At 44.0% G+C, this 22,416-nt stretch overlaps 1 protein-coding gene across 1 annotated transcript in view; it reads left to right on the top strand.

The window, feature by feature from the left end:
* The window catches only part of LOC126355345 (uncharacterized), a 708,215-nt gene that overhangs the window by 236,734 nt on the left and 449,065 nt on the right, over positions 1–22,416 (top strand). The window contains exon 6 of the mRNA XM_050005639.1: positions 86–180. Coding sequence (XP_049861596.1) covers positions 86–180 — 95 coding nt within the window. The remainder of the gene's footprint in view (positions 1–85; positions 181–22,416) is intronic.

Genomic DNA, 22,416 nt, shown 5'->3' with positions numbered 1-22,416 from the left:
GGAAGTGAAATGGAGGAGGTGAAAGCGTTTTTCACTTTATGCTGACAAAGCAGTAACGTGGCATGTTTTTGTTTTGTGTGTGCAGCGAGGACGCTGATGTGGCCTACTGGATAGGCGCCACCGACCGCACGCTGGAGGGGGACTTTCACTGGAGCGACGGCCAGCCCTTCCAGTATTCCAGTGAGTACTGCAGCTTATGGCACATTTAGTATTCAGAGAAGAGCGAAAAGACAATTTGTAAAGCGTCAGTTAACACACTAACACATTTTATAGATCATCATCATCATCGTTGTCGTCGACGACGTCGTCGTCAGCATCATAATCATCATCAGCAGCATCATCACCACCACACATGCGCGGTATTTGGCATGCTCCCGTTATACTGCTAGAGAAATTGTTCAATCTGTCGATCCTATGTTCCACCCAAATACCTCGTTCCTTGGGACTGATACTGGAGCATCTTCTGCTGCTGGTAAAGCCGTTGAGTTACTTCCTTTATCGGGTGCTTCAGAGAGATGCCACAGTATAGAGCCAGGACTCGCATTCGCGGAGAGTAATTTGGATTTTCCGTAATCGCCTTAAATCTGTGAATGATAATGGAGGGAGGATTCCACTGAAAAGGACACTGCCGATTTCCTCCTCTTCCTGGTCTCACCAGAGTTCTGCTCCGCCTCTAACGACCACGTCATCAACGGAACAGTAAACCCTAACTGTGTTCCCCTAAATCATTTTGGGAAAAGTGCGTTAAACTTAAATCAAGACAGCCGGACGGAAATTCGTCGTCGTCGTTTTCTTACATTTAAGGATTGCGCGTAAGTATTCGTAAAGTTAAGTCCATCGTTTCCATGATCGACCTACCTAACATCACACTGCGTTAAATCAACCTTGTTCAGAATTCGTGTACTAGTTCGCAAGGTTCGCGTTTTGGCACTTCCGGATGTGAAGAAGTACGATACAGATATACAAAGGGCGTTCAATAAGTAACGCAATGGATTTTTTTTCTGGAAGCAGGTTGGTTTTATTCATGATCGCAAAACAACATACTATTCCTCACTCTGTTGGCTAAAATACCCTGTTTTCAATATAATCTCGTTATCAGGAGAGCCTGTGCGTCCGCATAGATTGACGTCGGGGCCAGCGTCTTGCTGCATCAGTAACCTCCCCTCATCCACGAACTGCTTCCCGCAGAGAGCATAGTTCATTGGTCCAAACAGACGGAAGTCGGAAGGTGCTATGGGCTGTAGGGTGGAAGAGGTAGACTCCAATGAAGTTTTGTGAGATCCTGTCGGGTGACCAGACATGTATGGCGCTTTGCGTTGTCATGATGGAGGAGGAGAATTTCATTTGCATTTTTGTGGCGGTGAACACGCTCAAGTCGTTTCTCCAGTTTCCTGAGGGTAGCACAATACACTTCGGAGTTGGCCGTCGCACCATGAGAGAGGACATCTAACAGAATAACCCCTTCGGAGTCCCAGAAACCGGTCGCCAGGACTTTACTGGCTGAGGTAGCGGCTTTGAATTTTTTCTTCGAGGGAGACGTGGAGTGGCACCACCATATACACTCGTGCTCATAAAGTAAGGACAATTACAGAATGTGGTGCCACACAACGTGGCACTACACAAAACTGGCGCTAATAGCATAGGCACATAGGGAACACACACGACATAGATCTGTAAGTACACGGTATAGACGGTAAGTTGAGAAAACCGTCCCGAAACACATTGTTACAAAACGCCACTGTTTCCTGCCCATGTAACCCGACATCAGTGTGGGATATGATCACCAGGCACGTATACAGGCCGCTCAACGGGTTAGCACTCGCTGGATCAGGTGGTCGAGCAGCTGCTGGGATACAGCCTCCCATTCTTGCACCAGCGCCTATCGGAGCTCCTGAAGTGTCCTAGGGGTTTGAAGACTTGCAGCGATACGTCAACTGAGAGCATCCCAGACGTGCTCGATGGGGTTTAGGTCTGGAGAACTGGCAGGCCACTCCATTCGCCTGATATCTTCTGTTTCAAGGTACTCCCCCACGATGGCAACTCGGTGGGGCCGTGCGTTATCATCCATCAAGAGGAAGGTGGAACCCACTGCACCCCTGAAAAGGCGGACATACTGGTGCAAAATGACGTCCCGATACACTTGACCTGTTACAGTTCCTTTGTCAAAGACATGCTTTGTGGCACACAGCCGTGCTACGACTTGCTGTGTTTGACCATCCTTCAGTTGCCCTAGTATTCCACCCCTCATAAAGTCATCAATATGTGTTCTTTGAGCCATTTTCAACACACAGTCACCATTAGCACGTTTGAAAACGTCTGCACACTTACTCAAAAATGTTCAAATGTGTGTGAAATCGCCGAGCGGGATTAGCCGAGCGGTCTTAGGCGCTACAGTCATGGACTATGCGGCTTGTCCCGGCGGAGGTTCGAGTCCTCCCTCGGGCATGTGTGTGTGTGTGTGTGTGTGTGTGTGTGTGTGTGTGTGTGTGTGTGTGTGTTTGTCCTTAGGATAATTTAGGTTAAGTAATGTGTAAGCTTAGGGACTGATGACCTTAGCAGTTAAGTCCCATATGATTTCACACACATTTGAACATTTTGTGTGAAATCTGATGGGACTTAACTGCTAAGGTCATCAGTCCCTAAGCTTACACACTGCTTAACCTAAATTATCCCAAGGACAAAAACACACACACATGTCCGAGGGAGCACTCGAACCTCCGCCGGGACCAGCCGTACAATCCACGACTGCAGCGCCTGAGACCGCTCGGCTAATCCGGCGCGGCCACACTTACTCGCAGCACCGTACTCTGACATGCACCAACACACTTCTGCGTATGTGGACTGCTGCCAGCACCACCGTGCGACGACCGCAGGTCGAATGCACTGCATGGTCATACCCCGAGGCAATTTAAACTCGCTATCCGCCCACCAGAGCGTTGTTTCACCATGTATCAGCACTATCCGTAATTTATGAACATGAGTGTAGATTGCTGTTTTGTTTCCGGTTCGAAGTGTTGAACCCATGTTTCATCCCCTGTGACGATATTCGACAAGAAATTGTCACTATCAGCCTTGTAACGCGCAAGACGTTCCTCACAAATAGTGCTTCGTTACTCTTTACTTTTTTTGTTAGGCGACAAACGCAGCAAGCACACACCTTTAAGTACCCCAATTGGAGGACGAGTGTGTCAGCACTACCAATAGAGACGTCCAGTTGATCAGTGATTGTGATCCGTCGGTCACATCGGAGTGCCCGCACGTTCCAACACTGCAGGAGTCACAGCTGTGTGCGGCTGGCAGGCACACGGGACATCGTACAGGTATGCTCGACCTCGTTGCAATGATGAAAGACCCTAACCAACGACTCATCGTGCTTTTGTTCACTATCAGGCCATGAATATCTGCGGTACTCTGGTTTACCTCCAAAAGAAGCTCATTGACAGCTCTCTGCTTGAAACGTACCTCCGTTACAGAGACCATTTTAAAGGCCATTTATAGTACTCCTACAAATAGGAACTTCTTAAAACTATAGGCGCTGAAGCGCGTCTATTCCACGATGCCCCGCAACAACCTCCGAATTTTATCAATCGAAACCGGCCAAGAAAAAGTGTTCTACATCTACATTTATACTCCGCAAGCCACCCAACGGTGTGTGGTGGAGGGCACTTTACGTGCCACTGTCATTACCTCCCTTTCCTGTTCCACTCGCGTATGGTTCGCGGGAAGAACGACTGTCTGAAAGCCTCCGTGCGCGCTCGAATCTCTCTAATTTTACATTCGTGGTCTCCTCGGGAGGTATAAGTAGGGGGAAGCAATATATTCGATACCTCATCCAGAAACGCACCCTCTCGAAACCTGGCGAGCAAGCTACACCGCGATGAAGAGCGCCTCTCTTGCAGAATCTGCCACTTTAATTTGCTAAACATCTCCGAAACGCTATCACGGTTACCAAATAACCCTGTGACAAAACGCGCCGCTCTTCTTTGGATCTTCTCTATCTCCTCCATTAACCCGATCTGGTACGGATCTCACACTGATGAGCAATACTCAAGTATAGGTCGAACGAGTGTTTTGTAAGCCACCTCCTTTGTTGATGGACTACATTTTCTAAGGACTCTCCCAATGAATCCAACCTGGTACCCGCCTTACCAACAATTAATTTTATATGATCATTCCACTTCAAATCGTTCCGCACGCATACTCCCAGATATTTTACAGAAGTAACTGCTACCAGTGTTTGTTCCGCTATCATATAATCATACAATAAAGGATTCTTCTTTCTATGTATTCGCAATACATTACATTTGTCTATGTTAAGGGTCAGTTGCCACTCCTTGCACCAAGTGCCTATCCGTTGCAGATCTTCCTGAATTTCGCTACAATTTTCTATTGCTGCAACTTCTCTGTATACTACAGCATCATACGCGAAAAGCCGCATGGAACTTCAGACACTATCTGCTTGGTCATTTATATATATTGTGAAAAACAATGGTCCCATATCACTCCCCTGTGTCACGCCAGAGGTTACTTTAACGCCTGTAGATGTCTCTCCATTGATAACAACATGCTGTGTTCTGTTTGCTAAAAACTCTTCAATCCAGCCACGCATCTGGTCTGATATTCCGTAGGCTCTTACTTTGTTTATCAGGCGACAGTGCGGAACTGTATCAAACGCCTTCCGGAAGTCAAAGAAAATAGCATCTACCTGGGAGCCTGTATCTAATATATTCTGGGTCTCAAAAAAAAATAAAGCGAGTGGGGTCTCACACGATCGCTGTTTCTGGAATCCATGTTGATTCCTACAGAGTAGATTCTGGGTTTCCAAAAACGACATGTTACTCGAGCAAAAAACATGTTCTAAAATTCTAGAACAGATCGACGTCAGAGATACAGGCCTATAGTTCTGCGCACCTGCTCGACAACCCTTCTTGAAGACTGGGACTACCTGTGCTCTTTTCCAATCATTTGGAACCTTCCGTTCCGCTAGAGACTTGCGGTACACGGCTATTAGAAGGGGGGCAACTTCTTTCGCGTACTCTGTGTTGAATCGAATTGGTATACCGTCAGGTCCAGTGGACTTTCCCCTGTTGAGTGATTCCAGTTGCTTTTCTATTCCTTGGACACTTATTTCGATGTCAGCCATTTTTTCGTTGGTGCGAGTATTTAGAGAAGGAACTGCAGTGCAGTCTTCCTCTGTGAAACAGCGTTGGAAAAAGGTGTTTAGTATTTCAGCGTTACGCGTGTCACCCTGTGTTTCAATGCCATCATCATCCCGGAGTGTCTGGATATGCTGTTTCGAGCCACTTACTGATTTAACGTAAGACTAGACCTTCCTAGGATTCTCTGTCAAGTCGGTACATAGAATTTTACTTTCGAATTCACTGAACGCTTCACACATAGCCCTCCTTACGCTAACTTTGACATCGTTTAGCTTCTGTTTGTCTGAGAGATTTTGGCTGCGTCTAAACTTGAAGTGAAGCTCTCTTTGCTTTCGCAGTAGTTTCCTAACTTTGTAGTTGAACCACGGTGGGTTTATCCCGTCCCTCAAAGTTTTACTCTGCACGTACCTGTCTAAAACGCATTTTACAATTGCCTTAAACTTTTTTCCTAAACACTCAACATTGTCAGTGTCGGAACAGAAATTTTCGTTTTGATCTGTTAGGTAGTCTGAAATCTGCCTTCTATTACTCTTGCTAAACAGATAAACCTTCCTCCCTTTTTTTATATTCCTATTAACTTCCATATTCAGGGATGCTGCAACGGCCTTATGATCACTGATTTCCTGTTGTGCGTTTAAGAGCCGAAAAGTTCGGGTCTGTTTGTTATCAGTAGGTCCAAGATGTTATCTCCACGAGTCGGTTCTCTGTTTAATTGCTTGAGGTAATTTTCTGATAGTGCACTCAGTGTAATGTCACTCGATTCTCTGTCCCTACCACCCGTCCTAAACATCTAAGTGTCCCAGTCTATATCTGGTAAATTGAAATCTCCACCGAAGACTAGAATATGCTGAGAAAATTAATGTGAAATGTATTCCAAATTTTCTCTCAGTTGTTCTGACAGTAATGCTGCTGAGTCGGGAGGTCGGTAAGAGGAGCCAATTATTAACCTAGCTCGGTTGTTGAGTGTAACCTCCACCCATAATATTTCACAGGAACTATCCACTTCTACTTCACTACAGGATAAACTACTACTAACAGCGACAAACACGCCACCACCGGTTGCATGCAATTCATCGTTTCTAAACACCGTCTGTGCCTTTGTAAAAATTTCGGCTGAATTTATCTCTGGCTTCAGCCAGCTTTCTGTACCTATAACGATTTCAGCTTCGGTGCTTTCTATCAGAACTTGAAGTTCCGGTACTTTACCAATGCAGCTTCGGCAGTTTACATTTACAATACCGATTGCTGCTTGGTCCCCGGATGTCCTGACTTTCCCCCGCTCCCTTTGAGGCTGTTGCCCTTTCTGTACTTGCCCGAGGCCATCTAACCTAAAAAACCGCCCAGTCCACGCCACACAACCCCTGCTACCCGTGTAGCCGCTTGCTGCGTGTAGTGGACTCCTGACCTATCCAGCGGAACCCGAAACCCCACCACCCTATGGCTCAAGTCGAGGAATCTGCAGCCCACACGGTCGCAGAATCGTCTCAGCCTCTGATTCAGACCCTCCACTCGTCTCTGTACCAAAGGCCCACAGTCCTGTCGACGATGCTGCAGATGGTGAGCTCTGCTTTCATACCGCTAGCGAGACTGGCAGCCTTTACCAAATCAGATAGCCGCCGGAAGCCAGAGAGGATTTCCTCCGATCCATAGCGACACACTTCATTGGTGCTGACATGAGCGACCACCTGCAGATAGGTGCACCCTGTACCCTTCATGGCATCCGGAAGGATCCTTTCCACATCTGGAATGACTCCCGCGGTATGCACACGGAGTGCACATTGCTTACCCTTCCCTTCACTTCAGAAAACGCCTTTGTCCTTTCGTTCATACAGCGGCGTCGAAATACCCTCAGGTGGCTAACTGCTGTCCTGTGTGACAAATTCTCGTGAGCTGAGTGCGGCATCCATTCCATCAACCTGTGGCTGAATACCGCGAGAGACTATTGTTCGGTAAATGTAATTAAAAACGGGGACATTAGCGCCGGAGGAATAAATCTGCCAATTCCACGGTAATTGCCTTTTCATTTAACCACAAACGCCTCTCTGCGGTGCAGAAATATGTCAGTGGCGGTCATTAAAAAATACACCGACGGCGCCTGCTGTTGCATACGCTAGCCCGTAATAGGAGAACACTTCCAGCCCTCCCGCTCCCTCCACACACCTACCCCTCACCATGCAGCACTTTTAAACTGAACCCCCCCCCCCCCCTCCACGCCTCACAAACACACACTCACACATTCAAGTACATTCCTCTATTCGTACAGTATGCTAAAATTTTAATTTTTTACAGGAAACCATCGCGAATGAAAAGATCGTTCTATCGTAGCTGCCAGCTTTCAATAATTTTGCGTTAAACTACCTTTATATATATATATATATATATATATATATATATATATATATATATATATATATATATATATATATATATATATATATATGGTGAAGCGACTCCTCACATGTCAGCGATAAAAAAAGTTTGGTCCACCGAGTGGCAATCTGGCAGTACTGTAACCATATGTCTGGTAACTACCTCTGTCAGCACATATCACTTGTGCTGTAGAGTTTTTGCAGTGGATAGAGTTTTGGGTTAGCATGCAGGAGGTCGACAGTTCGATTCTGCATTGGGGCATATGTTTTTTGTTTGGTAAATGTAGTCCAGGTCGTACGGTATCTGGCATCTTAACGGTCAACAGCGATTGCAGCGGGTCGTTTAGGAAACATTTGCACTTACATACTACAAGCGTAGACATGGAATATTGCTCAGCTATGGAAGGAGCCCTTTCCACGTCGTGGGCGTGAATTTATTCGCACTACTTCATCTACAAGATTCGAAACCTGTTTTCTTTGTACCCTACTCCAATGGTCCAATGGGTTAGTATGAACCATTGTTTGTGCCTCGTTCAGGTCTATTACGTGTCGTTAGGGGCCTTATGTTTCCAGTAGGACTAGCAACATGCTTTGGGAATAATGTCCAAACTCGGTTACTGTCTGTATGTGTTATCACCATGCTCACACTATGCCTTTCAACATAGAGTCCGCCCTTGGTAGCTGAGTGGTCAGCGCGACAGAATGTCATTACTAATGGCCCGGATTCGATTCCCGGCTTGGTCTTTTCTCCGTACAGGGGGGTATTGTGTTGTCCTTATCATCATTATTTCATCCCCATCGACACGCAAGTCACCGAAGTCGCGTCAACTTGAAAGACTTGCACCAGGCGAACGGTCTACCCGACGAGAGGCCCTCGTCACAGGGCATTGCATTTACCGTTAGAGAACAATTCGAAACCGAACATTTCACAATTAGCGGTGTCGTGATGAATCATTCAGAACAATATCTGTCAGACGGGTAATGCGCGTTAGATGGAACAGCGCGTAGAACTGACGACGTCTTCATACGTTGTACGCTGCCCACCAGAGAGAGACTAGTGGCGAACGGAGCAACCCACCCTTACAGACTCCAATGTACAGAAGTACGCGTATCTAATTTTCTCATTGTAAACTTCTAAAACAGTGTGGCACATGTATGGCATACATAAACGTCGAATATGTGGGTATGCTTCCGGTCCGTGGCGCATCTGATAGCGGGGCTGGTGTTGCCGCTCGTGAGTATACTGCTAGATATCCTCGTCGACTCCATCCAGAAAAAAAAATGTGTTTCGTCATCTGGAGCTGCGCCTTCGGGAGTCAGGTTCTCTCCTTCCACCATCGCGTGGCAGAGGTCGTCCATGGACTCGACGTACTCCAGCTACCGAGGAAGCTATTCTGGAGGTCATACACGAAGAGTTCCAGCGAAGTACACGTAGCGTAGCGAGGCAGCAGCTGCACGATCGTTAACGTGCGGCACGAGCACTTGCTGCATTCCTATCATTATGCTTTCACGCAACACCTGCATCCTGCAGATCGCCATCAGCGGATGCAATTCTGTGAATGCTTCCAACAACAACGATGACTTCGTGAACATCCTAATGAAGCAGCATTCACTCGTGAGGGGTGTCTTCAATAATCACAATGCCCACCATTAGTATGAGATTAACCGGCACGTAACTCGCAACCGTGGATACCAAGTCTGTTATGGTATCGACGTCTCGGTCGGAATATTGGACGACAGGTGTTTGGACCCCAATATGTTGCCTAACTAGGCGACTGCACGACGCTCTGGAAGAGGTCCACTACATATTCGGCAGAGGATATGGTTCCAACATGATGACGCACCTCGACACTCTGGAATTAATGTGCGACAGCATTTGGACGGAAAATATCCAGGGAAATGACTCGGACTTGGAGGCCCAGTTGTATGCCCATCGTATTAACCTGACCTAAATCCCCTGGATTTCTTCCTGGAGGGACATCTGGAGGAGCACGTGTACTCTACGCCGCCGACGAATGTGGAAGAATTGGTAGGGCGTGTTTATGCTGCTCTTGTTACTGTGGACGCAGCTTTGCTGGGAAGGGTCCAGAGCTGTATGATCCGGCGGGTTGTGCAGTTTTTGCACAAGCAGGGACGTCGCTTTGAGCATCTGTTGTTCTGAGGACAACGTATTCTGTTGTGAAAGTCATGCGGTCATTATTATTGTCACTGGTTGCTGATGTGCGACATCTGAGCGTTCACATTACGTGTAGTATAAATGTCAAGTAGATGTGTTACTTTACTACGCTGTCATCTTTAGCATCTCGAAATTGATATTGTATTTTTGTTTATCCTATCCTATGACAGGTCATTTGTTTCAACTGCCTATTTCTTATTTGTCTAACCACGTGTTTCTTATGTTCGCGTTACAGAATATATGCCAACCCATTATCGAAGCCTCAACCTCCTGCAGGCTAACCCAAAACTGTATCCACTGCACCAACTGCACAGTCCGCAGCTCGTGGTCGTGCGATAGCGTTCTCGCTTCCCACGCCCGGGTTCCCGGGTTAGATTCCCGGCGGGGTCAGGGATTATCTCTGCTTCGTGATGACTGGGTGTTGTGTGATGTCCTTAGGTTAGTTAGGTTTAAGTAGTTCTAATTTCTAGGGGACTGATGACCATGGATGTTAAGTCCCATAGTGCTCAGAGCCATTTGAACGAACTGCACAGCACGACTATCATTTCCTGACAGAGGTAATTACTAAGTATGTGGTTACAGTGTTGCCAGATTGCCACTCATTAACGCCCTATTTCTACCGGATGCACTCGCAGGACGAAGTTTTGTGAGAGACATTTTTTTATCACTGGCGTGGGAGAGGTCGCTATAGACAACGTCTTTAAAGAAGAAAAGAGTCCAGAGGATTTAAATCAGTGCGCGAATTTCGCTTCACCATAACCAGGGTGTCCCATTTACCTTGACCACCTTAAATAACTCTTTGTCCAGATGCAAATTGCAAATTGCACTTACTGCTTCCAGTGTTGCCTGATGGAGAGAATTACAACCAAAACGATACGTTCCTGCATGTCCTCTGGAGTTGTTGGAATATCGCTATAGACAACGTCTTTAAAGAAGAAAAGAGTCCAGAGGATTTAAATCAGTGCGCGAATTTCGCTTCACCATAACCAGGGTGTCCCATTTACCTTGACCACCTTAAATAACTCTTTGTCCAGATGCAAATTGCAAAATATTTCAAGCATATGTTCTTTAGCCGTCAGGGGGACATCACTCAGTATGATTGCCTACGTTTTAGCTGGTGAGCAGCGGCATGACTTTTTTAAATGGCATCCTGTATTTTTTATTCGGTAATGGGTTTCCAATCCTAAAGACCTATTCAAAAATGTATCACAATGTACCATTCACTGAAACTCAATGTTGTTAATTACATAACACAACACTGACTTTGAGTCCGGGATCACAAACTCGACCACTTGCTGGAGTTGTCAGAAAACAAATGAAAACCAAGTAAAAAATAACACAAAATTAACTTTCACTCTCCTGTACCTTTGCCCACGAGTAGACCATTCAAAGGAGCTCAAAGTGGTGACCCTGGACACTTACTGCTTCCAGTGTTGCCCGATGGAGAGAATTACAACCAAAACGATACGTTCCTGCATGTCCTCTGGAGTTGTTGGAATATCGCTATAGACAACGTCTTTAAAGAAGAAAAGAGTCCAGAGGATTTAAATCAGGTGACCTAGCAGGCCAAGTAATTTTTCCTCCTTGACCAATCCATCTGGCAGGATACCTTCGGTTCAGAACACGACGTGCACGCAAGGCATTATGTGCTGGACATCCATCGTGTTGGTGCCACATAAGCATTCTGGTTCCTAGCGGCACTTCATCCAGAAGAGGAGGAACAATTCGTCTGAGGAAGTTGGCATACCCTGTGCCGTTTAGACTACCATTGATGAAATAAGGGCCAATAATTGTATTACCAAGGATCCCACACCAGACGTTAACTTTCTACTGACGCTGATGTTCCACCTGTCTAAGTCAACGTGGGTTGTCGCTGGACGAATAATGCATGTTCCTTGTATTTACCTGTCCTTCGTTTGAGAAGGAACATTCATCGGTAAACAGAACATTTGAGAAGAAGTTCAGGTTGGCGAGGATTTGCTGCTGTGCCCACTGACAGAACTGTACACGATTCTGGAAATGATTCCCATGCAATTGTTGATGTATGTGTACGTGGTAAAGGTGGAACCGCTGAAGTGTAAGAATACGATGTACACTGCTTTTAGGAATGCCAATCTCGTGTTCAAGCTGTCGTGTGTACACATGTGGATTCATAGCAACGGAAGCGAGAACAGTAACTTTGGCAGCTACGTCTGTGCGAACGCTACGACGATTGCATTGTCGTGGGTCGACACTTCCGTTCCTGAAGCGTCGCAACAAAACGAGAAAACATCCGTCGGGAATGTGGGTTCTTGTTAGGATTTCGCTCCCTGTACAGTTCTGCCTGCGTAGCAATTCGCCTACCTTCAACAAAAACAATAAAAAAACGTTTTATCGGTGTAGTTTGTACGAAGGATAGCCTTTACTATATGACTACTCTGCACAACAGTATTTAAAAGGACTAAACTACTGTACTAAATGTACTCGTACATAAGAAAACAATATTGCAACTACTGTTCTACTAACTTACATTCCACATGAGATGAGTAGCATTTCTACCTTCTCTTCGTTGGCGTACATTCTACTCACACAACTCTTCAACTGATGATGGTTGACGGAATGACTAGTGTGCATTCTACTTATGTTTACATTTGTCTTCTGTCAATGTCAGCACGTGGATGTGTTCCATTACCCCGAGTACCTGCACTAAGCGCTGGGAACGTCAATGTTATGTTATGTTTCAGTGAATGGTACACTGTGATACATTTTTGAACAGGTCGTTAGGAGAGAAAATGAATTACCGAATAAAAAATACAGGTTGCCATTTAAAAAAGTCACACCACTGCTCATATCTTTGTAAAAAACGAAGCTACAATGAAAGAAATCGTGCTGATTGATGTCCTCCTGACGGTTAAAGAACATTTGTTTGAAAATTTTGTAATTTGCATCTGGACAAACAGTTACTTAGGGTGGTCAAGATAAATGGGACACCCTATATATGTATATATATTTCACACATATATTTATCTATAACGAATTTTTCCATGCAGTATCATTTGAATTCCGAGGAAACTGTCTGCTTCTCCGCTGACTAACATCATGCGACTCGAGACAGGTCTTCATACGTAAATAAAATCGTGTCGCATAATCGTTAGCCCCAAAACCTGTTGACAAAATCATTTACTCCCTGCCGTTCTCAGTCTGGCGAACTGGTTGGCGCACTGAAAAATATAAGTTGCGCTTCATAGTACAGGTAAGGCAATAAGAGGTGACATGTATAATTGTTTGACAACAACCTACTGGAATTTCGTTTCTGTACTCAGTTGACTTGGAGTATTTTCTTGTTTTAAAAATATTCCATGTCAACTGAATATAGGAAACAAATTCCAGTTGGGTATTTTCAAACAATTATACATGTCACCCCTTATTACCTTACCTCTGCCCTAGGGGTAACAGAGGTCTCTTATTAGTACAGAATTTCTGTACAAATAGTGCGTCATGCATTTACCAAATTTGGTTGAAATTGCTCCAGGCCTCCTTGAGTAATGCTTTTATGTCACACCCTACAACCACCACCCTCAACTGTAGCGCTACTTCGGCAGTCTGACTCTTGCAGCAATTTTTTTCGTTTAGCAACTGATATTTTTGCAAAGTCTGATAAAAATTACTTTAGATACAGATATATGCCGATATGTTACTGACTTTCCGTCATTTCGTTTCTCCCACCTCTAGGGGTAGGACGTCAGTGAGACTGTCACCTGTGACTCTAGCGCCACCGAAAACTGTAGACTCTACTAATATCGGTCGTTATCGAATATTTATTCACGTGGTGGTTTCTGAACCCATAGGCCCACCTCCTTCACTATAGGAGTTGTAGGAGTTTGGTTGTACTAATTCAGAAGCCTTAGCAAGTGCACACACAACAGCTCACCAAAGTTTCATTGTAATCCAGTGAATGGTATGGAAACACATAGGAAATTAACAAACAACCAAACAAATATCCATTTTCATGCACATCATTTGTTGTAGGCAAATTCACAAGAAATAGCATGATGTCAAAGTAGCTAACAGTCTGCAGTGCGGCAGTAACCTATGGCTAGTGAGTTGACGTAGATTAGTAATTATTGTAGACTTTTAAATTTATTGTGCACCTTCATCATCATCAGCCACAGCAGCAGTATTTTGACATCTTTTGCTTCTGCCAGACATTTTTTATGAATTACAGACTTCAGAAATACTCACCCATGGTACTCCAGCTTGTATGCCAATGCCATCCACCCACTTCTATTAGATCGTCTAGGTGTCCCCTTATCTCACGGAATTCAGCAAAGGGTCTCTTTAGACACAGACAGTCGCTTAGGAACGAAATAAATAAGAAGTTCAGGGGAGCTAAGGCGAAGTGGGTGCAGGAAAAATTTAACGAAATCGGGAAAGAAATGGTGGTCAGAAGGACGGATTCAGCATATTGAAAAATCAAAACAACCTTCCCTGGAATTAAACATAAGGGTGTCATTATTAAGAGCATATTGGCGATTCCAGTGTTAAGCTTAGAGGAAAGGGATAGGTGGAAAGAGTACATTGAATGCCTCTGTGAGGATGAAGACTTGTCTGATGAAGTGAATGAGGATGAAATGGGAGTACATATGGAAGACCTAAGAAATCCAGTATTAGAGTTTAATGCAACAAATGGAATGACAACATTCCTTTGGAATTTCGGACAAGCCGGGCGATGTGGCCGAGCGGTTCTAGGCGCTTCAGTCTGGAACCGCGATACCGCTACGGTCGCAGGTTCGAATCCTGCCTCGGGCATGGATGTGTGTGATGTCATTAGGTTAGTTAGGTTTAAGTAGTTCTAAGTTCTAGGGGACTGATGACCTCAGATGTTAAGTCCCATAGTCCTCAGAGCCATTTTGAATTTCAGATAAATAGCAAGCAATTGACTATTCAAGTTGGTTGTGTAGAATTTATGAGACTGGAGACATAACGTTAGGCTTTCAGAAAAATCTTATCCACAGAATACCGAAGGTAGAAGGGGCAGATGAGTGCGAAAACTATCGCAAGATTGACTTTACAGCTCAGGCAGCCAAGCTGCTGACAAGAATCATGTAAATGAGAACGGAAAAGAAAAATGAGGATCTGTTAGATGACAATCACTTCGGCTTTTGGAAAAATAGGGGCATTAGTACGGAGTTCTGAAGTTGCGACTGTTACTGTAAGCAGCAGTTAAGAAAAACACAGAGACGTTCATAGGGCAAAGCGAGCTGGAAAACTCTTGGACTAATTAAGAAATCCTGTTGCCTTAAAGCAAAATAACACCCCGCCGACGAATTGTGGACGATATAAAAACGAGAACAGCACACGAGAAGAAGTCTCTACTGTCAAACATCGGCCTTATTCTGAGGAAAAAAGTTCTTAGTTTGTACGTTTGGTGAGTAATATTGCATGGTAGTGAATCATGGAGCATATGAGAACCGGTAAAAAGAGTGTCGAAGTGTCTGACATGTGGTGCCATAGAAGAATGTTGAAAATTTGGCAGATTTACAAGGACTGACTAGGTTCTCCGCAGAATCCGCGAAGAAAGAAACATATGGGAAACATTGACGAGAATTTGGGACAGGGTGGTAGGACAATTGTTAAGACATCAGCGAATAGTTTCCATGGTACTAGAAGCAACTGTATAGTTTAAAAACTGGACTGGAAGATAGAGATTGGGAAAAATCCAACAAATAATATAAGATATTGGGAGCAAGAGCGACTCTGAGATGAAAATGTTGTCATAAGGGAGGAATTCGAGGCTGTCCACATCGCACCAGTCAGAAGAAGACTGATGACTCAATGATGACACTTCTACGTGCTATCTGCTTGGCTACATCTGCGAACCAACTACATTTCATTTTCATTACAGTTACAAGTACATTTCCCAATCCAAATATTCCCGGATCCATCGGTTTGTTTCCCTGCTTGTCTTTCCGATTGTTATTATGTGATAAAAAAAACCCATTTTATAAATTTTTTCGCACTGGAAGTACAAGTCTCACTGCCATAAGTCAAATTTGTTATTATTGAGCCATTGTAAACATTCCACTTCAGAATAATTGGCAATTGATTTCCGAAAACTCTGTTTATTTCTCAAAACCGGTCCACTGAGCTACGGTACACTAAAAACGAAAACTCATCATTTCCTTTTACGATTTCATTCTTCATTGGTACTGTTTTGTCACAGATGTGTCGTCCGTACATTGTCGTTGCTGTATTCTTCATTACGAGAAGTGATTTGACGCAGCTTTCCAGGCTGCTCTGTCCTTTGGAGGACTTTCAGTCTCTGCGTTACTGCTGCTACCTTCTTCCACTTTTCCACTGTATTCAAGCCTGGTTTTTTTCTCTGCAATTTTAACTGCCCCACACAAATCCCTCGGTTACTAATTATTCATGCTTTCGATCAGCTTGTGCTATAAAATGTATTTTCTCCTCTGTTCGGTTCAGTACGTTTTCATTAATTATTCGGTCAACCCATCTAATCTAGTGCATTCTTCCGAAACACAGTATATGAAAAGCTTCTTGTCAGTACTGTTCATTACCCTCGTTTCACTCTGGGTATAGCACTGCGCCCCAAACAAATAGTTTGAGGAAAGAATCCCTGACACGACCAAGCGTGGTGTTACAGTGGTTAAAGACTCTGGTTTGCACTGGAGAGGGCGGCGTTCAGATTCAAGTTTTGCAATCCAAATTTATGTTTTCCTAAATCATTTAAAGCTAATTCCGGAATGGTTCCACTGAAAAGGGAAAGTATGAATTCTTTTCTCTATCCGATCCTGTTCTCCGTCTGTTCTGACATCGTCATAAGCGGGACTCTAAATCCTATGCTTTCTTACGATTCTTTTTCCATTTTTAGTAACACTTAAAATTTATATTCGACGTTAACATACTTCACTTTTACAAAAATCTTTTCTTGTTATGGCTAGTCTGACTTTTATTTTGCCTTACTTCAACTGTTGTCAATTTTATACTAGTTCAAATGGTTCAAATAGCTCTGAGCACTATGGGACTCAACTTAAGAGGTCATCAGTCCCCTAGAACTTAGAACTACTTAAAACTAACTAACCTAAGGACATCACACACATCCATGTCCGAGGCAGGATTCGAACCTGCGTCCGTAGCGGTCTTACGGTTCCAGACTGTAGCGCCTAGAACCGCATGTTATACTAGTTTCTGAATCCCGTTTCCTAATATAGTTTCCTCACTGTCGCATAATTCATAAGGTATCTGTAAATGAAACGACAAGTAAAATAAGGAAAAGATATGAGATAACACAAGGAATTAAAATTGAGAGACTGGTTGTACAAGGCCGTTGTTTTTTACCTACTCTGTTTAATGTGTGTTTAGATAATTAATTTGAAAACTGCTTCAACCGAAAGAGTCCGTTTCGCAATGCGAGAAAGGATAATTAAACATATAAGATTCGTGATTTCAAGGTATTACTAAATAAAAATGAATAACCAGTTAAGAGTACGTTAAAGCAGCTGAACTTCAAATGTGAAAAATATGGAAATAAGATACATTTTCAAAAGGCTAAGATATGTTTTACTATTTTTTTTTTCAAGTCAGTGAAGGGAGATAAAAGAAGAAAAGCTAGTCAGCTATCTGTTATTCAAAGTAACCAGTTATGTGATTTTTAAGCAATAAATAACCAGAAAAATAGCTACTGCAAAAGAAATGTTTTAAGAAGGAGTAGTAGTGCCCGTAATTCATTAAATATATCAGTGAGAAAAAGATTATTGAAGTGGTTTGTATAATTGGTTGTTGTGCACGGTATCGAACAAAAAAAAAAAAAAAAAGGTTCAAATGGCTCTGAGCACTATGGGACTCAACTGCTGTGGTCATTAGTCCCCTAGAAGTTAGAACTACTTAAACCTAACTAACCTAAGGACATCACACACATCCATGCCCGAGGCAGGATTCGAACCTGCGACCGTAACAGTCGCACGGTTCCGGACTGCGCGCCTAGAACCGCGAGACCACCGCGGCCGGCTGGTATCGAACATGGACTGTGCGACGAAGAGAGAAGAAATACTTAGGGAATTTTAACATGAGCATTTGGAGAAGAATGTATCATGTGGAATAAATAGATACAATAAGGAATACGTTTGTACTGCACCGGGTAAATGAGAACAGACAAAGCCTGGAACTGCTAAAAGGAGGAGAGTCTCTAGGATACTGTATCAGATAAGACTGCACGCTAAAGGATTCCCTGGAAGGACTGGTGACTGGGAAGAGGGTGAGAGGAATATTCAGATAAAATTTGAATGACGGCAGCTTCGAAAATGATGCTGGAAAATTGGGAGGAATGGACAACGGTGAACTAATAGTAAAAAGACTGCATTATGGGCAGAACACATCTTCATCATTATTACTGTCTCACTCAGTTCGACTGCACACTGTTATCCATGTTGTTACTGATATTTTATTGTTGATTACACATTATAAGCACACTAGTCGAAAAATTAACTACTACCAATAACGGCGTCTCCAACCTTGATAATGGCATCAGTTAAGCGAGGAAGGGACAACAGAAGGTACTTCAGGTACACATATCAAGCTGAAGCCATTCGTTGATGATATGAGCTAGTAAAGCTATCAAAATGCCAAAATGTTGATTGTTACACTTCACCCGCTGTTCCAGATAGCTGGAGACATCTTCTGTGGGATCATATTTGGTGATTTAGCGCATATATCTTGTTAAGACCAGGAACATACGAGCTCAGCTCTTTAAACGTCGCATTGTCGTCTTGGAAGACATAAATGTACAGCGGATACTCATGAAAATGTAGAACACAGGCCTTGATCACGGAGAGAGTTACTTCTTCATGTTCACGGTATCCTGAATGAATGGGCTCAAGTAATTACGAAAACAGCCTGAGAATGTCACAGAATTTGCATAATTTGAAAAGAGGTAATGTCATGACTCATCGGACCACATCAGGTCACTCTAGTCAACTACTGTCTGGTTTATGTGTTGTTTGGCCAGTTGGAAACACCCAACAAACAAGAATTAGCTGAGAAAATTGTCAATAATGTCTTTAAGAAAATTATTAAGTGGTTCTTTGCAAATGGACTCTCACTAAATTTTGAGAAAACACGAATATACTGTTCAGTACAGTAAATGGTATAACAACATTGATAAATACTGGCTTTGATCAGAAGTCTTTTGCAAAGGCAGAATATTTAAAATTTGTAGATGTGCGCATGCAACATTGAACTGGAAGAAACACATAGATGATCTGCTGAAACTTTTAGGTTCGACTGCTTATGCTATTAAGGGTTACTCCAAATTTTGGTGATAAACATGCCAGTAAATTCGCCTAATATACCCATTTTCATTCACTGTTTTCATATGGCATCATGTTCTGGGGTAATTCATCATTAAGAGAAAAAGTATTCATTGCAAAAAAAAAAGTGTAATCAGAATTATAGCTGTAACCCACCCAAGGTCACATAGCAGACATTTGTTTAAGAAACTCGGGATATTCACATTACCTTCGCAATACATATATTCACTTATGAAATGTGTTATTAAAATCCATCCCAATTCAGAAATAACAGAAAAGTACATAGCTACAGTACTAGAAGAAAGGATTATCTTCACTATTCTTGGTTAAATATGACTTTAGCACAGAAAGGGATGAATTTTTCTATCACAAAAACCTTTCGTCATTTACCAAATAGCATTAAAAATCTGACAGATAGCCAACCAACATTTAAAAACAAATTAAAAGAATTTCTGAATAACAACTTTCTACTCAATAGAGAAAGTTTTAGATACGAGGCAGGCAGGGAGGGAGGGAGAGAGAGAGAGAGAGAGAGAGAGATTATATCGTCTAAGGATAATATTTGTTAAACTGACACTAACTGAGCCATTACGAAATGTCGCATTGATGATCTATGGAAGAAATATTAATGTAACATAATGTAACGTGCAGCTTTATGGGCCGTCATGAGCAATAGCCGTCTCCGACGTACCAGTCACCAAATGTTCATCGCAGACACTTTCTTCCATAATGTTCGCTGGCTAAAATGGACCTACGTTTACAGACGACAGCAATTCCTGTCCGGATTGCCATCGATAAGGCGTGACACTCGTCTCTCTTCGCTGTCGGTTAGGTCGTTTTTACGGCCGCTTTCTTACACCGAGTTCCACGGCTAAGAGTGGTACATCATTCCTTGTAGACACGTTCGACAGTCTGCGTCCACACACCATCAGCTCTGGCGACTTCATTCACGTTGCGGCCAGGCGAACATCCAAACACGATTGCTCTTTCTGGCCTTCCGTCACGTCCCCATCTCGACTCACCCAACTACGTTTATTCCATACTGTCCAATCGGCGCACACACCAGTCCACTAACATGACTTCAGCGGTCGGGAGTCACATGGATGCCTTACACCACTTCATTGCCATCTGTACCGCTCGAAAGCGACCAGTGTGCTCGTTTTAAGAGAATTACCAGTATTTTGTCTATTGGGCTTATTAGTTATACATTGAGATCAGCCAAAACTTTGTGACAGCTGCCCACCGCAAAGTTTGATGCCGCCTGGTGGCGTTTAGGGCACGTGACAGGGTAACAAAGGTTTGTAACTGTTCAGGCACGGACGAGGGATCACATTAGAAAATGGGGAAATCCATTGAGATAAGCGTTTTTGATATTAAAAAAAAGTACTCCGTCTTCAGGCCGCGAGTGGCCTACCGGGACCATCCGACCGCCGCGCCGTCCTCAGTGGAGGACGTGGATAGGAGGGGCGTGGGGTCAGCACACCGCTCTCCCGGACGTTATGATGGTATTCTCGACCGAAGCTGCTACTAATCGGTCACAGAACGTGGGGTTCGGAGGCTTGTCTCCTCTGTTAAGTAGGGTAGATGGTGATCTCTGCCGTAAGAGCACATGATGGTGCACGCACAAGTGTTTCGGAGCACACTGGTCATCGTACACTGTTGAACATGGACCTCCTCAGCAGACCTCCTCAGACGACCCAACGACGTCGTCATTTACGATTGCAGTGGTCACGAGAAAGTCGAGATTCGACCGTTGACCAATGGAAACGTGTCGGCTCTTCGTGTGAATCACATGTTTGCTACAGTCGGTCGATGGTCTTCTTCACAAACGCCGTCATCGAGGTGAAAGGCGGCTCGAAAAGTCCAACGCGCCGAGGGCGTAGGCTGGTGGTAGCAATATTATTCTCCTGCCCTGACGTGGGACCTGTGGTATTAATCGAAGACACACTGACAGCTGCGAACCACCTGCATTCATTCACGCTTGATGTCTTCCCCGACGGCGATGTCATCTTGAAGCAGCGTAATTGTCTGTGTCTCGGAGCCAGACACGTGCCACAGCGGTTTGAGGAGCACTGTCGTGAACTCACGTTGAGTGCTCGGTCGCCAAATTCACCTGATGTAAATCCTGTGCAACTCATTCGGGTCGCTACCGGGGGCCATCACCGCAAATAAGTGGCCCGTTATTTACGTAAATACACAACCTGTGAATCATGCACATACCTTCAAAAACCTGCCAAAAACTGTCGGATCACTTATTCGCAGAATAAGTAATGTATTTCGGTCCAAAGATGGACAAACAATCTATTACGCAGGAGGGCATAATGGTCTGGCTCATCAGTGTATAACAGTTGAATTTCAGGCTGTCTTATTTATTTTTCTGCAGAAGGAGTAAACAGTACTGTGTCATCAGTGAAATGAAGTTCGTTCAGATATTTTTCATAACCTAGCGTTCCTTGTTTGTTTTTCCATATTAATGGCTTTATACACCACCTGACAAAAAAAGTAAAGCAACCGGAGCGGGAGAGTGAAACGATATGAATCTTCACTGCTTGAGAGGTTGCTAATATGATCCTATTTGTCAGTATAACAATGCAACTGCTGTGACCTGGATGCACGCACGCATTCGATTGGGAGAGGTCATATTATCTCCTGAGGCTAGTTAGCCCACAAATATTGAACTCGTCAATGATATCCTGGAGACTGGCACTGAAGCTGAGTTGAAATCCCAACTGGGTAACACGTGTTCCATCGGAGACAGATCTTGGGATCTTGCAGGCCACGGGAGTCACCCAGACGTTTCATAGATATGCATACCATGTGTGTATGATCATTGTCCTCTCAGAAAATTACACCACGATACTTTCGCGTGAGAGGTAACACATGAGGACATAGGATCTCCGTGTCGTACGAGCGTGTACTCAGATTTCACTAAATAATTACCAGCTGTGACGTGAAGTTTTCCCGGATGGCTCATCAGTGCATGAGGGTAGAAGTATACTGCTGTGCCTCTCTAAAACGCTGCAAAAATGGAACATCTCCACAGTTGTCCACCACACTCGCCGATAATGGTGATCCGGGGTAGCGCAGAACCGCCTTCCGTCACTGAACACAGTGGGACTCCATTCATCAGCATTGCATGCTTCTCGGTCGCGGCACCATTTCAAACGCAGACGTTTATATTGGTTTGTGGGAGCCTACACACGGGACGGTACAGCTGCTGCTAGTCTCCAACCATAGGTACAGGATTGCACAGAATGTTGCAGTGAGCCCATAACTTGTTCTCAGATGACATGTGGAGTCCAGTATCTATTGTCACATTTGAATGCCCCAAAAATTGAACGATTCGACCAGCTGGCCAAATGGAATACCACACATTCTAACTCTGTCAATTTCTGATAACGCTGTCT

This window comes from Schistocerca gregaria, chromosome 3 (assembly GCF_023897955.1).
Source record: "Schistocerca gregaria isolate iqSchGreg1 chromosome 3, iqSchGreg1.2, whole genome shotgun sequence".
Classification (NCBI taxonomy): domain Eukaryota; kingdom Metazoa; phylum Arthropoda; class Insecta; order Orthoptera; family Acrididae; genus Schistocerca; species Schistocerca gregaria.
Note: the sequence above shows the minus strand (reverse complement) of the source record. Positions and strands in the feature narration are given on the sequence as shown.